The 17,638-nt window shown below is 41.8% G+C and overlaps 1 protein-coding gene across 2 annotated transcripts in view; it reads right to left on the bottom strand.

Moving 5' to 3' along the window:
- Positions 1-993, bottom strand: part of neto1l (neuropilin (NRP) and tolloid (TLL)-like 1, like) — a 150,427-nt gene extending 149,434 nt beyond the window's left edge. For both annotated transcript variants that reach the window (XM_073830796.1, XM_073830797.1), the window contains exon 1: positions 212-993. In XM_073830796.1, coding sequence (XP_073686897.1) covers positions 212-239 — 28 coding nt within the window. In that variant the 5' untranslated portion in view covers positions 240-993. The remainder of the gene's footprint in view (positions 1-211) is intronic.
- Between the last annotated feature and the right edge of the window lie 16,645 nt (positions 994-17,638).

Below are 17,638 nucleotides of genomic sequence, written 5' to 3'. Positions count from 1 at the left end.
TCTTACCATGATTATCTTAGACCAGCTACAAACCAGATACCAGCTTAAGCTAGATTTTCCAAATATTCTAAATATATTAAATGAAACAGGTCTACAATCATACACAAAGTTCCTAAAGGAAGAAAGCGAACAGACCGGTGAATGCAAATAGACCTCATGCGTAAAATAAAACGGAGAGAAGAGAGTGAAGTTAACTGGCAGCTGGACTCACCGTGAAGGAACCTGTTCCCATGTACCATGTCTATTCCTTTCACAAAGGGCTTTCTCAACTAATTCCATTTAGATCGGAATACTTTCAGAAGAAAAGATGGATATTTGCGGGGGGAAAAAAATCACAGCGAATTTGTCAACAGCCCTGAATTCATTTCACTATATGAATCAATTACAAGGAGATTCCAGCAGAGATCCACAACTATGCATTAGTAGTTCCGTATAAAACCAGAAAAAGGTGCAAACATTTCCATCCAAACGTTTCCAAACCCCTCTGGTGCTTTTGATGGATTAATAGGTCCGTCATTAGCTTTTCCTGATCGCTCCACCTTTCCAGAGTCACCGCGAAAAGATTCATAAAGGGGAAAGGTTGGAAAATCTTCCATCCATCTCTAAGGAAGACTTCTCAGAATATCCATTCCGATATATTTTTCCATTGTTCCCAAAGCCAACTTCAACAAGAAAACTCAGCGACCAAGAAACGTGTTTAAAGCCTCATTCCCGTGCGTTCCTCGTCAGTATATGCAATACAAAACCGCTTTGCTCCACATCAAAGAGTTAATTCATATTATCGCTCCTCTCCGGCCATTCATTAATTTCAGTTCTTCAGCAGAGTTATGTCAACATGATGCGGCAGCAAACGAAACTGTTTGTCGTATATCCACTAAAGATAATGTTGTTGATGCTCTTGAAGACGCACCGCAAACCGGTCAGACTGCGGGATCCAATGCATCCAACACCTCACGCGGCAGCACTAGAGCAAAACCAAGGGGGTAAGCAGAAAAAAAGCTCTTGTGTGAGGAAAGGAAACAAGCACAGAGATGGATATCTAGCCAGAACTACTATCAGCATCAACAGCATTAACTGCACCTGCAGTGCTGGATTGGCGAAGAGCATCTGCAGCCTGCGGACAATTGGAGTGAAGTAGCGAAGCATGCAGACACTGTAAATTCATTCGAGGGTTTAGACGGGGCCAGCCGCATTCAGGAAAAATCACCCTGTTTGTCTGGCTTTAAAAATGTTAACTTCATTCATCAATAAACTTGACGCGATGTAAACATGGAGGAATCACTCGCGCTGTTTTCTCCTCAGTTAAATAGGCTACTATTATAAATGTGCGCAGTGTTAAGCTATTATTCTTAATCTGGGTTTGTTTTACACGTCTGGTTCGTAGAGTAATGTTGTGTGTGGGATAATGAATTGTTCTTAAATGATCCTTGAAATGAATAATATAGCAACTATATATAACCGATGGGGAACTCTGTTTTCAAATAAACATGTCTTTCTAAACTAGTAAAATAGGCATCGAACATTCTTAAAAAATAAACCAACTTAGAAGCAAAATTACAACATATTTAGTCGGTTTCAGAGAAAACATTCATTCATTTGTTCAGTTTTTCAACAGTTTGAGCATAAAACTAACAAAATCTTGCTTAAAATAAGAATAATACTATTTTGGAAATAGTAAAAAAAGTGTATTCTTTGAAATATTTTTATTTTGTTTTACTTTGAATTATTATATATATATATATATATATATATATATATATTTAATTTTGGTATACCTGTCAAAAGTTTCTTCGTTTTTTCATTTTTTAAAGTCTCTTCTGCTTACAAAGCCTGCATTTATTTGATCCAAAGTACAGTAAAAAGCAGTAATATCAGTAAAAGCAGTAAATTAGCATCATTACTCCAGTCACATATCTGATATTGTGATTTACTGCTCAAAAAACATTTGTTATTATGTTGAAAATAGTTTAGTATTTTTTTCTGTTTCTTTGATCAATAGAAAGCTCAGAAGAACAGCATATATATATATATATATATATACACATATATATATACACACTGACTCCAAGCTATTGAGTAATAGTGAAAAATGTGCCTATCCTGAAAAATGTGTTAATGTGTTAAAACTGTTTTAAATATTGATAATAATAAAAAAAATGTTTCTGAAGACTTAATGATGCTGAAAAATTAGATTTGATTTAGATTTAATGCAAAAATTGCATTAAAAAAATCTTACTGTTGACTGGTAGTGTACAAAAAAACCCCGATTTAACTACAAAAAAAAACAAACAACAACAACAACAACAACAACAACAAAAACAGTGACAGTGTTACAAGCTGTAACGGGTGTTTGTTGAAGGAGGCGCACAAAGACATAATATCCACAATAGGTAAATCCACACAAGAAGGACAGGGAAACACACACCAATGTAACCTTGAGATCGGACAATGAACACTGAACTGAAACCAACTTATATAGACAGGCGATTACAATGAACTAATTAGACACAGGTGATACAAGGCAAATAATAATGACTAAACTAGGACAGGAAACAGGAAGAAGAAGGTGCAGAAGGTGCGACCTCGGCCACAGAAAAATGCGTGGATGAAAGGAGGAGACTTAGGAGGCAGACAAAGGAGTGGATGGAAACAAAAAGTAGGTACTGTAGGAGGCTTTGGCGGAGGACTGACAACCGAGAGGAGGACGATCAACAAAGTCCAGGTTGAATCCGACGGAGGGAGGAGCCATGGAGGAGACAGAAGGGTCCAGGGCAGATCAGACGGAGGAAGGAGCCATGGAGGAGACAGAAGGGTCCAGGGCAGATCAGACGGAGGAAGGAGCCATGGAGGAGACAGAAGGGACCCGGAGCAGGAGGAGCCAAGCAAGACCCAGGCCGCAGCCATGATGGTAGCCCACGTGGAGCAAGGGCTAACGACTCCAGAGGGCAGACCGATGGAGGCGGAGCAGATGGAGGTGGAGTCCGAGGCGGAGACTGAGAGCTGATGATCCCGGGTGACACCGAGGATCCGGAGGGCCAAGGCGGAGCCCAAGGCTCTGGTGACAGAGGCTCTAGCAGAGATCCGGAGGTGGAGATGGTGAGCCGACGGGCAACTGTGGAGACGAGGGAGCTGAGAGCTGGGGTGGAGCCGATTGTTCAGGGCAGACAAGTGGTTCAGAGGATGGTGGAAGAAAGGAGGGCATGTCTTTATATACATCCCCATAGAAGTCGATCAAGTCCTGTTCCACATCTATATCCTCTGTGAAAATCAAATCTTGTTCCATATCCATATATATTTCCCGGATCCAGGACAATGGGCGGTGCTTTCCACAGCACCCTCACTCTCCACTGAAACATCCACTGCCGCGTTCCACGTTGCCGGCTCTCGTACCTGGCCGGACGGGCTTGGCTCAGGCTCCGTAGCGATCTTCTGCACTGTCGCTCCGTATGGCGATGACTCTGTCGCATTTGGCTCTGGCTCTCCGTCCATGGTGGGCTCAGGCTCCTGTTCCGTGAGTCGGGGTGGTGATTGGCTGGGCTCTGGGTCATGCAAACTGACAAAAATAAATAAATAAATAAATAAATAAAACACAGGGAAACATGCCGCTTAACTGTATTTCATGGTCCGACCTTCTGTAATGACGTGCGTTGAAGAAGGCGCATGAAGACGAAATGCAATGACAGGTATTTTAATAATATCCACAACAGGTAAATCCACACAAGAAAGGCAGGGAAACACACACCAATGTAACCTCCAGATCAGACAATAAACACTGAACTGAAACCAACTTATATAGACAGGTGATTACAATGAACTAATTAGACACAGGTGATACAAGGCAAATAATAATGACTAAACGAGGACAGGAAACAGGAACAACCAAATATGGGCACAAGAGGGAGAAACAGCACAACACTAAATAAAATTTTTACAGGGCTTTTAAAATGTAATTTTGATTGAAAAAAAATGTAATGTGAGCCTGTTGAAATTTTTGTGTATTTTGGATCTTTTGGAAAAGCTACTTTTGCAAACTAGTCCTAGGTTCTTTGTCTGATCGGAACCAAACCAGTGCAGAAAGATTCTCTGGAGAGTGAATATAAATAATTATCAAGAAAAAAGTTGAATTTTCGACTCACCGTCGCAAAGGGACGCCAACAAAAGGGGCAGGGTCACTTTTATTTGACTACAACACAAACAGTCCAATAGGGGTGTGACACACAATCTTATAATATCCCTCCTGCAATTATAAAGAAAGCATACACAATTAATGCCAGATTCTTTCTGTTGCCTAAAATAGCTGCATGGTCATCACAACATTTTGGCAGCCTCTCTCCATTTCATACTAGCAGACTGATAGGCATCAACTATAACCGCACTGATGGCAAGTGGCAATACACACAGCGTTTCCTAATCACTGAACTTAATATATGCATCTTCAAAGTTACAAGCATGCAAAATGATCTTTATACTGTACATACGCCTTTGCATTAATATTCCTTTCCCCGATGTGATAATCTCATCAACCATGTACTGCCAGAACATCAGTCTCCCTTAAGCATGCTAATGTGAAACACACTGTAGCCAGCTGATCCTTATAGAACATAAAAGTCGGCACAAAATCAAAGGCTTTTATACACAGACAGCTAGAGTCACAAATCAAGTTATTACAAGAAATCATCCCTTTTCAGTGATCAAAAACAGTACTCAGAAATTCTTATTAAAATGGTCAAGATTTGGATTTAGCCACATGTGATGGTTATAAAGTGTAAATTCGCCCCAAACAGCCTGTCTAACGACTGAAAGAGTATTGATGTTGACAGTAAAAAAGCAGTCTGCCCTGCCCTAACTGTCCCCATACTCAGTAGCAGCTGCTTTAACAGAGCTAATGATGAGCCACTCCATTAAAACGCAACTCTGAGAAGCAAACTCTGACACTGAATGTATTAATCTTCACAGTAATACACGCAATGTACAATTATGAAGCTCAGGAAAAAGGGTTGCGATTGAATATGGGGTTTTCCTGAAGAGAACTTAAAGGAACACTCACCCCAAAAAAGAAAATTTGCTGAAAAATTATCAATTTTTTTATTCCAAAAATCATTAGAATATTAAGTAAAGACCATGTTCCATGAAGATATTTTGTAAATGTCCTACCATAAATATATCAAAACTTAATTGTTGATTAGTAGTATGCAAACTATATTTTCTTAATATTTAGATTTTTTTGCAACCTCAGATTTCAGATTTTCAAATAGTTGTATCTTAGCCAAATATTGACGTATCCTAACAAACCATACATCAATGGAAAGCTTATTTGATTTGATTTGTTTGACAACAGTGGTTCTAGATGCAAAGGTGTCTGGAATGAGGAGTTCTGTCATATGATACGAATATCGTGTGTATGTGCGAAAAACCGTGCAACACACAATCCTTTAAGGCCTTGAAAAACGCTATATCTCCCACCAGTGGTTGATTTCTTTTAACCTTTCAAATAAAAGTGGCCCTGCCCCTTTTGAACGTTTTGGCGTCCCTTTGCGACGTTGAGTCGAAAGTTCAACCTTTTTCTTGATAATTATTGATATTTACTCTCCAGATAATCTTTCTGCACTGGTTTAGTTCCGATTGGGCGAAAAACCTAGGACTAGTTTGCAAAAGTAGCTTTTTCAAAAGATCCGAAATACACAAAAATTTCAAAAGATTTTCAAATAGTTGTATCTTGGCCCTATCTCAACAAACCACACATCAATGGAAAGTTTATTTATTCAGCTTTCAGATGATGTATACATCTTAATTTCACAAAATTTACCCTTATGACTGGTTTTGTGGTCCAGGGTCACATATTACTAGTAGTAGGCCTATCAATACATAAAGTAAAATATTTCTGTCACAGTTTTTTCAAGTTAAACCAAACTTATATTATTACGGGTTGCTGTGAAGTTCTGTACGTTTCTGTGTATGATACAACAGTAGAAACTTGTGCTTCAGTATATGTGTAGTAAACAAAACGTCTAGGTTACGTAGGTAACCCTCGTTCCCTGAAGGAGGGAACGGAGATGTTACATTGGGATCTCGCTTGAGAGACCGATCATCTCTGAGCCTTATATACAAAAAGGCCAATTGAAAATTGGCGAGTGGACGTGCCACTCATACAGGTTTTCGCTGAAGAGCCGATCAAGCCGGCGTCAGTGCGACGCCAGGGGCGTGGCAGGGGAATGTAACGTCTCCGTTACCTCCTTCAGGGAACGAGGGTTACCTACGTAACCTAGACGTTCCCCTTCAGTCTAATCACTTCGACATTACATTGGGAACAGACCCATGGAAAAGGCCACGACCCTAGCACCGCGTTACGCACAAACTCACGTGCCGACAAGTATATGTGCCAGCAGGCGGGAATGTAACGCAACCTTCCCAATGTCCTGGGGGCCAATTGTGGGGAACCCCACAGAAATGCCAGATGTACTGAAGCATGGGTTGGGGGGGCGGAGCACATGAAACTTTGTCATGTGGAAGTGGAAAAATTCAATATGTCCGTAATCTCTTAGGGACATACGAGGGAAACAGAGCCTTCTAGCTGACTTCTGGAAAAAATATAGCCACGACCTGCGGGGCAAAGGAGATCCAGCAGGAGCACAGTCAGAACTACTCCGCATCTAACCCTGACTGCGGGGCATGGAGGACCCAGGGTTCACCAAAGGGGCTACGTCCTGGGAAAATAGCGCACGGATCCTCGTGGGAATGGCGCAGCAAGCCGACACCAGCCGGTCTCCCGCTCACCTGTAAGTCCTAATGTTAGGACACGGGAGTTTGTAGAACCTAGCGAAGGTATCGGGTGTCGCCCAGCCCGCAGCTCTCGGATATCTGCTAGAGAGGCGCCATGAACCAACCTAGGGTCATGGCTGTCCCTGATATATGACAGGCATCTACCACCCAATGAGCCAACCTCGGTTTGGAGACAAAATTCCCTTTCTGCTGGTCTCCGAAGCAGATAAGAGCTGCTCGGTGCGCCTGAAGTGCCGAGTGAGGTCAACACATGTTGGACACAACATCGCAAGGCTGGGTCTGCCTCCTCCAGGGGCAGAGCTTGCAGGTTCACCACCTGATCGCTGGAAAGGCGTGGTGGGAACCTTGGGCACAATAGCCGGGCCGGGGTCTCAGGATGACGTGAGAGTCACCGGGCCCGAAATTCTAGACACGCTTTGCTGACAGAGAAAGCTTGTAGGTCTCCTACCCTCTTTGATGGGAGCCAGGGCAGTCAGGAGCGCTGTCTAAGTGACAGGAATTTTTTTTTTTTCGCTCGACTGAGGCCAGTGGCTCGAAAGGGACGTCCCGCGGCCCTGAAGGGCGACGGAGAGGTCCCAAGGGGGTATGAGGTGCGGTTTTCTGGGAGGATTCAACCTCCTGGCACTCCTGAGGAACCCCACGACCAGTGGGTGCTTACCTAGGGATACTCCATCTACTGCATCGTGATATGCTGCGATAGCAGCAACATACACTTTGAGAGTCGAAGGGGGCAGCCTGCGCTCCAAGACTCCTGCAGGAAGGGAAGCACTACTGCAATCGTGCATCTCTGTGGATCCTCTCCGCGAGAGGAGCGCCAGTCAGCAAATAGACCTCATCTCCGTGCGTAAGCCTGCCTGGTAGAGGGAGCTCGGGACCGAGTGATAGTTTCTATCGCGGCCTGTGGAAGGCCGGAGAGGTCTACGGTGCCAATCCGTGCCCTTGCAGGGAGGACTGCCGCGAGGGAATGGTTACTAAGACCTAAGTCCGGGTGGGCCACTCTCGTAGCGCAACCAACAAGACTTACTCCTCGTCCTCCCTGGACTTGCACAGTGTCCGTGCAAGGAGGCTCGCTGGGGAACCGCCGTACTTGGGCCCCGGAGGTCAGCTGTGTGCCAGTGTTACTCTGAAAGAGGCAGCTGGCAATGGGAGGAATCGGGAGGGCGAGCAGGTGTGGCTGGGCCTTGCCGATATAGCTCCAAACTAGCTGCGTCACGGGGTGGAGTCGCCATTCTGCAGGGTGGGTGGACTGCTGTGGGAGCCGATAGGCTGCACGGTTGAGTTTCCCTGGCTTCAAGTGGATGGCAAGCAGCAAAATCTGCCATGTTAGACTCCGTGGGAGCAGATGGTGGACGAGCTGTGAGCATCTGTCGTACATGGCATCCCAACCCGTGGTAGGCCACGGGCTGACTTGTCGGCAATACTGCGGGAAAACGCCAGTCCGGAGTGAGCCGAGGTGCCATGCCCATCATGGGACTCGATCGTGCTGAAGCGGTCTCACATGGAACAAGCTTAGCGGCAAAGCGGCTAGAGCTGTCATGTGCCCCAGGAGCCTCTGAGTTTTGAGAGGGACCGCTGTATTGTGCCTGATTAACTCAGGGACTACAGCACTGACTGCGCGCTCTTGGTAGTAAGGCGGGCCGTCTTGTGGACCGAGTCGGGCTCCCGACCGAGGAAAGGGATCTTCCCTCGGTTGGCCTGAAGGACCAGGTGGCAGGGGCGCCGAAGCACCAGGTCCCTGTATTCGCACAACGGAACTCACGAGTGGGCTAGAAGCTCCAGTCGAAGAGACGGTTGGAGATGCAAATTCCTGTCTGCCGAAGAGGGGACAGGGGAGCTCCCGTGGCCTAAAGAAGGCAGGGAGGGAGGGACCGGCCAAATGGAAGCACCCTGCACTGAAGCGCTCGATCCCCGGAACAGACCGCAGAAGGGGTGAGCAACGGGGAAAGATCGAGACGCGGCAGCGGGTGCCCTTCAGGGAGATGGCTGCAACCCAGCCCTGGAGACGGAAACATACCTGTATGTGCTTCGTCGTGAGCCTCTGTGCCGACAGCCTAAGAAGTGACCGGACAGAGCTCCATCCAGGAGGGTGTTAACCCACCACTCTATCTGGGCACGTGAAGTAGGGACTGTAAGACCCTGACCTCATCCCGGCTGGAGGGACAGGCTGGATCGCGTCCTTCGCCAGTAGGAACGCGACCTCCGCAGGCAGGACAGAGGCACGCCTGCCCGAATAAAAGAATGTAAAGGGTACCTCTGAGCCTGGGTGGACGCCTGATGAGCTAAAAAGCAAAGCTGGGCCGTACCGTCTGTATCAACCAGCGTAGTGGTATCAAGGGAACGTTGACCGACGTGACCGTGGTGGGGCAGCCTAGAAGGAGACAGAAACCAGAAGGATGAACGTCCTGGAAAAGTGTCTAACTGCAGCAAGCAGTGCTTACCTACTTCCCTGGTTCCCGCACTGGCGACAGACGGCTCTGAGTCTGGTTCCGAGGAGTGTAAATGCTGCTCAGGAAGAAAACTCGGGCCGGAGCCCCAGAGGTGAGAAAATTCGCTCTTTTTGTGAAAATGTGGGTACTGTTGACCGATGGGCCGACGGCAGCATTGAAGTACACAGTGGTTCCCGGTCCTCCACTGGGAGCGGGGAACATTGATGTCATCGTCCCCTAAAGAGCAGTCTCAATCACCTCTGGGATGCCCGCGTCAGGGACGTTTCGCAGTTTTCTTGCGGGTGTTTCGGGCCGGTCCCTGCGCCGCGGGCGGCGCCGCTCTGCGCTTGCGGGCCCCTTCCGCCAACCTGCCGTCGTGGGCCTCCGCGGGGGACAGAGCTGTAGATGTTGCGGCCGCAGGGGGAATGAGAGCTTTGCGGCGGGGCAAGATGTGTTTAATCGCCTCCGTCTGTTTCTGTACTGCCGAGAACTGCTGGGCGAAGTCCTCGACAGTGTCGCCGAACAGGCCACTCTGGGAGATGGGAGCGTTGAGAAAGCGTGCTTTGTCGGTGTCTGCCATCTGGGCCAGAGTGAGCCATAGGTGTCGCTCCTGGACCACAGCCGTGGACATCACCTGACCAAGTAACTTGTAAATCCCCCTCGTGCCTCGCCACAGTGGCTGAAAAACTTTTCCGATCCGACAGCCGGCCGTGGGGCGCGGGGGGGGGGGGGGCCTACTCGCAAGCGAGCGGTGAGTCTTCAGCATACCCATGGTCATGCGTTCGCAATGAACGCACGAACCATTCGTGAAAGCTGCTTCAGCATGTTCGCGGCCCAGACATGTGAAGCAGCTTTCATGTCCGTCCAGAGAGGTGAGGTAACTGCCGCACCCAGAAGCGCACGGCCGGAAAGCCATTCTGAAAAGAACGTCTTTACACGGCCGTGAGAAATTGCTCTTTTAGTCCCGGTCTGCCCAGGGAGGAAACCGCGGCACCACTGTGCACTCAATGAAGCTTGCTCGCTGGAGAGCAGGAGGCTATTGTGGCCGTGAAAATGGCCGCCCACAGGACCCCGCTGGCGGCGCCGAGAAATTCACTCTTTCAGCTTATTGCTCTTTTTCGATCAGCGCACACCAGCAGAGAAGAGCAGCAGGAACGTCTTCTTAGTTTGTCGATTTCTTTGTTGAAGTCGGAGGCTTGAGCATGAAGGCTCTGAAAGCGAAAGTCTGTATGAGTGGTGCGCGCCACCATCTTATATACCCGTATGTACGGGGGCGTGGCCGGCGTGCACGTCCACTCGCCAATTTTCAATTGGCCTTTTTGTATATAAGGCTCAGAGATGATCGGTCTCTCAAGCGAGATCCCAATGTAACGTCGAAGTGATTCGACTGAAGGGGAACCACGCATCTGCGGTATTCATTCACACAGAATTTACAGGATTCATATTTAAATAGTATTTTTGTGGCTTAATATTCACAGGCACTAGTCCATATCACATTTTTATTTAAGTATACTGACCTACATTTGATTTATTTATCCAAAATTAGGCAAATTCTGTGATATTATACAGTAAATTCCATTTTTATGACTGGATTCCATGATTCTGTCGGAGTTTTCCACATTGTGGAAATCATAAAGCCCTATTTGTGTCTTTATTTGGAACATATTTGGTAGTATTACACTGCAAAAAATGCTTTTCTTACTTAGATTTTTTGTCTTGTTTCCAGCCAAAATTAAAAAATTCCTAAATCAAACATTTAAGAATTTTCTAGACAAGCAAAAAAAAAATTCTTCTTTAAAAAAAAAAACAAAAAACAAGTTAAAATTACGTTTTTGCTTAGAACAAGCAAAATAATCTGCCAATGGGGTAAGCAAAAAAAACTTATTTCAAGCAGAAAACAAGATTATTTTTCTTACCCCATTGGCAGATTATTTTGCTTGTTTCAAGCAAAAACGCACTTAATTTTGACTTGTTTTTTTCTGAAAATGAGACAATAATTTTTACTCGAATTTTTAGATAATTTGGCTGGAAACAAGAAAAACAACCTAAGTACGAAAAGCAGTGTACATCACTTGCTCACATGTACAACGAATGGGTGCCGTCAGAATGAAAGTCCAGGCTGCTGATAAAAACATCACAATAATCCACAAGTAATCCACACGACTCCAGTCCACAAATGAATGCCTTGTGAAGCAAAACGCTGCGAGTTTGTACTAAATAAATCAATTATTAAAACATTTTTAACTTTTGCCTCCTATGCAGTCCTCCACTGCTTTCACCACTAAAAAGTATGTTTGTCTGAATCAGAAGTGAAATATGCACAGTACAAGCACTGTTACATGCGTAAACAGTTCAAACAAATAAACAAATATTGTTTTAATTAGCTCTTTAATCGACTCTTATTCTGACGGCACCCATTCACTGCAAAGGATCCATTGGTGAGCAAGTGATGCAATGCTTAGTTTCTCCAAATCTGTTTGGATGAAGAAGCAAACTCATCTACAACTTGAGGCCTGAGGGTGAGTACATTTTCAATTTTGGGTGAACTGTTTCCTTACATAATTTGTTGTTTTAATGACAAATATTAAGAACATAAAGTAATAATTTGGAATCACAGACATGTCACAGTGTAGCAACAGTAGAGCTCCTGCAGGTTAGTTTTGCTGGAAAATTCCAACAGTTATGAACACTCAATCAGCTCTGTCTCACGGCAATAGCAGTATAAAATTTAAAAGTGGCCTCAGGACTTGATTTATTTCTTTAGACAGATAGCAAAAGAAAAAAACAAACAAACAGATCCTTTTCATCACTATCAGCCAATAGTACCTGATAGGAAAGCACAGGAGAGGCCAGATTGTTTTTGTCGAGTGGTGAAAGAGCTTCTTGAAATTGGAATTTCTTCAGGAAAAACTCTGCAAGAAGGTGAATATCTTATAATCCTTATTTATGGAAAGATAAACTCACTGTGGTTTATAGAGCGGTTTATTATCGTTACCATCCAATCAAAGGATTTACTCATCAAAGCTTAAAAAAACCTTTTAAACTGTGTATTTAATGAATTAGCATTCACTACAGTGTAGCAACCAGCAAAGCTTTTTGTTCATAGTTTCACTTGAACAAGGCACTGTCAGAGGGATTTGAATGTAAATGTATACACGCTAATCCTATTAGAAATCTTTTTGTTATATTTCAAAAGATGCTGCAAGACTTTGCAAAACCAGTTTAATATTTTTAACATCCAAATCATTCAAAATTCAGCTCACCGATTGGTTATTTTAGGGATGGCTAATGACAAAATGGCAATTATGTAAATAAGGGCTTATCTTGCTTACTGTATGCAACACCACAACTGCAGAGTTCAGTTGCTTCAGCTCATGCGCAAAAAATATATGAGAAAATGTGCGCCCAATGAAAGTAATTTATTTTTCTTTTCCTAAAAAGCAACTTATTAATGAAAGGTGAGAATCTCTATCATTTGAATTGAGATAAGCAGGGTTGTGGTTCTGCAGCTCTGGGTTTGTAATTAAAAAGCTCAGGGGAGATGGGATACCAGTCATGTATACACATATTAATAAACACTACATTCATGAGCAAATGAGATACAATGATTGTATGAGTATAGCCTTTCTGTTTAAACTTTGCTACAGCTAACAAATTATTATTCTTGAAAACATCTGATTGGACAAAATAAGGGAGTGCAGGATGAGTCATCAAAATTTTGCCCCATTTTTGCAACTTTTTTAAGGCATAGTTTAAACTAAAATGTTATTTGTGCGTGTGATCATTTGCTCACCCTTATGTTGTATCTTCTCCTTCTCCTTTTTTGAAGATAAAATGTGACCCTGGACCACAAAACCATTCATAAGGGTACATTTTTGACCAAGACACAACTATTTGAAAATCTGGAATCTGAGGGTGCAAAAAAAAAAAATTGAGACAATCACCTTTAAAGTTGTCCAAATGAAGTTCTTAGCAATGCATATTACTAATCACAAATTACGTTTTAATATATCTCCGGTAGGATATTTACAAAATATCTTTGTGGAACATGATCTTTACTTAACATCCTAATGACTTTTGGCATAAAAGAAAAATTGACAATTTTGACCCATACATTGTATTTTTGGCTATTGCTACAAATATACCTGTGCTACTTAAGACTGGTTTTGTGGTCCAGGGTCACAACTTCTTTCCAACATTGTTGCAAGTTGTTAAGTAAAGTGTCAATAAGATTAGAATTACTTAAATTCAACAAAACGGCATATGTCTTTGAGACATCTGGCTTGACTGGGGGAAAGCTTTGTTTTTAAGGTATATAAACCACTGGCTCAAAAATCTTATGAACCAAAACCTGTCTTACCCCTGCTGATGCCTGCCAGTTTCAGGTTGCATTTTAAGACAGAATTGAGGTTAAAGGAAGGTGATTGCTGAGAGGCTGTCAGTCTTCCATGTAACGCTTAACTTATCAATGTGACACATTATTCACTATAATACTTGTGCCTAAAGCTGCCTTACCACATTTTCCCACTAGAGGAATAGCTTTTATGAGTTGAAGGAACTATTGAATAAAGAGTGCCTTGTGTAAAACATGTCAGGAACACAACATAAATTTAAGTTTCACAAGAAAACAGGTGTCTTTTCTTAACCAACACTCTCCTTTGTATACCTTCAGCCTTAAAAGCAAAGGTAAACAAACCTTAGAAGAACATTTAGATGTTGTTTTGTAAGTAGAGAAAGAAAAAGCAATAAACAAGACGTATTAGACTCTCTGAGATCAGATAGTGTTTTTAAACATTAGAAAACACGGAAATGCGGAATAAAATAAATAATATATGCCAATTCAACCAATTGTCAAAGTTTGCCAAGGATTTTCGAGGACTCAAAATGAACCGAAAGAGCTGGTTCAGTCAACTGTCGAAGTTTGCTGAAGATTACTAAAAATTCTGATGAGTGAGTTGATATTGTGCTAGCCTGAGACACGTACTGGATGTATTCTTATTATGAATGTTATGAATAACATTTTATCTGCAAAAACCTTTCTGTCAAGAGATGTAAATAAATGTTTCTAGAGTTTATTGCATACAAATATTATATATTATATATATATTGTATAGAGCCAAAAATGTTAGAATTGTGTCGATGTCCCAATATTTATAGACCTGACTGCATGTGTGCTATCTGGGAGGTTTTTTGGGCATTGCAAAATAAGGTGAACATGAAATTGACTACTTTTCTTAGCAGAAGCTTTAATATAATACACATACTATTTTCTTAGCAGAAGATTTACAAATTTCTCTGTAGTTGGCTGATGTTATTTAAAAGAAAAGGAACAACAGAAAATCAGTATATGGGTTGCCAGGTCTGCATAACAAAACAAGTCTAATTGGTACCTAAAACTAGTTCAATCATGTCCGGGGGATCACAACTGCTCCAAAATCGTATTCTGGGGAGTCAAAACCTCCTTGCAGGGAGTTTCACCTGGGTCTCGGTCCAGGGTGGGGGAAGGCTTTGGTTTCACTTCAACCTGCAGTATAAAAGTAACCCAATTCCACAGGAAAACCACAAACAACATTGATCTTTCAGTTTAGTGTTTTCACGACATATTGGCGGCACTGAATGTAAACAATGCCACCGAACCAAACAAAACTTGCATATTTTGATGATTATTGCAGATGAAAATGGTCAATTATTGTCATGTTTTAGGCTGTACTAAGCATGCAATCCATGCTGTTGTTTACATCTGAGTATCACCAATATGGCCGTGCATCCGGGTAACTTACCAAATCATGATGTAAGTGCAAACCCTCTATAGGAGGGGGGATTCAACAAAATAATACATTCAAATTATTCAATGAAAAAAAATGTTAATAAAGGTTTAACGCCATAGGCTAAAAGGTTGTCATTCAACAATGCATCACTTTCAAGAGAGTGTGGTGGCCTGAGCATGAGCAAATATTTGCAGAGACTTCCTTCTTCATTAGCTGATGGTAATGGTTAGCTCACAAACCTGGACTCATTTTGATTCTAAGACGTGCAGAGGCAATTTTAGTGCAAGCTTGTCAGTAAGTACACTCCCACTGGCACTAAAGGAATATTCAGTGATACCAGCATCATTTTTGTTGATATTTCAAAAATGCCCCCAGGATTTTTCCCTTTACATCTCAGATTTTTAAAACTAGAGAAAACTACATTTTCTCAGTGTCAATCAATGTTTATCATTTGGAGGGTTTTCTGACAGTCTGTAGAGGAAAATGGAATATGACTCAGCTTCGGATTTCTAAATGAAAACAACGATATTTTTGATAATAAAGACCACAATGGAATTATATTTAATTGCCTTTGGGTGTCTTGCTTCACCTCATAAATTCTTTCCTTTTCTTATCTAATCAAGTCTATGTCTTCCTGACAGTTTTTATCCTGTTTTCTATCTACATTCTTGATGTTAGCCATTTTGATATCTGTCATATTAGGTGGTGCAGACAAGTGAGGCCCCTGGGTACATATCTTCAAAGGCCCAAACCTCCGTTCCTAAACAAAGTCCACAAAAAAAAAAAAAATGATTTTCAACTGTAGCTTTGTATGGTTACAAAGTCAGTAGTAATGAACAGTATTTTTTCATGTCACCTGTACCAAGATATTACTGTTTATTTGTCATTAAAAAACATTTTGAGTATAAGAGTTTTCAACTATTTAGATATTAATTTCCACTCTAAATGGGTACAGACTGTAGTGAAGACAGGGCTGAATTTGACAGGGCGCTTATAATTCAACACTTTCCCACATTTGTACACCATATTGACACTAAATTAATGTAAAAAGCACAGTTGTACTTGTCAAGTGCTATTGCTAATGAACACATCATCCATTTTTACTAGGTTTGCAAAATATTTCTAAAATTAAGCGTTGTTTGGATCTGCACAATATGAAATTGCCTTTTCCTTGCCAGCTACATCAATAATAAATGAGAAGTTCACTTCCAGAACAACCGATAATTTACTCACCCCCTTGTCATCCAAGATGTTCATGTCTTTCTCTGTTCAGTCGTAAAGAAATGTTTTTTGAGGAAAACATTTTAGGATTTCTCTCTATATAGTGGACTTCTATAGTGCGTTTGAACTTCCAAAATGCAGTTTAAATGCAGCTTCAAAGGGCTCTAAATGATCTCAGCCAAGGAATAAGTGTCTTATACGAAACAATCGGTTATTTTCTGAAAAAAAAAAAAAAAAAAAACTAAACAAAACAAGCAATATATACATTTTTTAACCTTAAATGCTCGTCTTGTCTAGCTCTCGGTACATCAGTACTTCTGCAGCGATGTAGGAGTTCACACAGAGACAAGACAAGCATTTGAGGTTGAAAAGTATATTAATTTGGCAATTTTTTTTTTTTTTTTTTTAGATTTGTTTGATCGTTTTGCTAGATAAGACCCTTTTTCCTTAGCTGGGATCGTTTAGAGCCCTCTGAAGCTGCATTTAAACTACATTTTGGAAGTTCAAACTCAGGGCACAATAGAAGTCCACTATATGGAGAGAAATCCTGAAATGTTTTCCTTAAAAAAACTATTTCTTTATGACTGAAGAAAGAAAGACATGAACATCTTGGATGACAAGAAGGTGAGTAAATCATTTTGGTGGTATTTTTGCCAGAAAACATAGGCCTACCAACTAGGGGTGTGCAATAAATATCTCGATTTATCTCGATAATATCATAATTGTTGTTTTAATGATGTGCGATTTGACATTAATGAGTATATTGCAAAAAAAAAAAAAAAAAAACACACATGCATGCATTTCGTTTTAGACAGCATATTTCCTGTTTTTGCTCAATTACGCCAACAAAAATAATTCCAAACACAGCCACAGTACTGTTGTGTCTCTGAGCAACATGACAGTGTTTCGTTCCTGAATGAATCAAGTGTTTAAATGATTCGGTTCAATCGCAATGATTCACTTATTAACAGTGACTTGCTGCCACCTATTGGCGGTTTTATTTTCACATTAAAGTATCTTTTCACTTTTAAAATAATTGCAAATATAGCTGCACGAACATGTGTACATACATCTAAATGCAACTTCTGCAAAGATGAATATTGTTGATACAGATTTAATTTGTTTGGTAACAGCCTAAATGTATTTTTATTATAATTGACTGATTAAATGTAAGAATTTGACTCAAAAGATGATGCACACTTTTAGAAAAAATGGCTTTATTAAAGTAAAAATGCCCATAAAAGGTAAAAATCAATTTAAACTTACTGGGAAAGAATAATTTCTATCACTGCTGTGAACTGACCACACAGAATATGAAAAATATCAAAAACTTTAGGAGTCACCACGGTATAAGCACAATAACACACACAGCAAAATATTGTCTAATTATCATAATCGTTATCAACAATATAAAATGGTAAAACAATGGCCAGGTCAAACTGA

Source organism: Garra rufa, chromosome 24, assembly GCF_049309525.1.
Source record: "Garra rufa chromosome 24, GarRuf1.0, whole genome shotgun sequence".
Taxonomy (NCBI): domain Eukaryota; kingdom Metazoa; phylum Chordata; class Actinopteri; order Cypriniformes; family Cyprinidae; genus Garra; species Garra rufa.
This window is presented reverse-complemented; position numbering and strand designations above follow the sequence as displayed.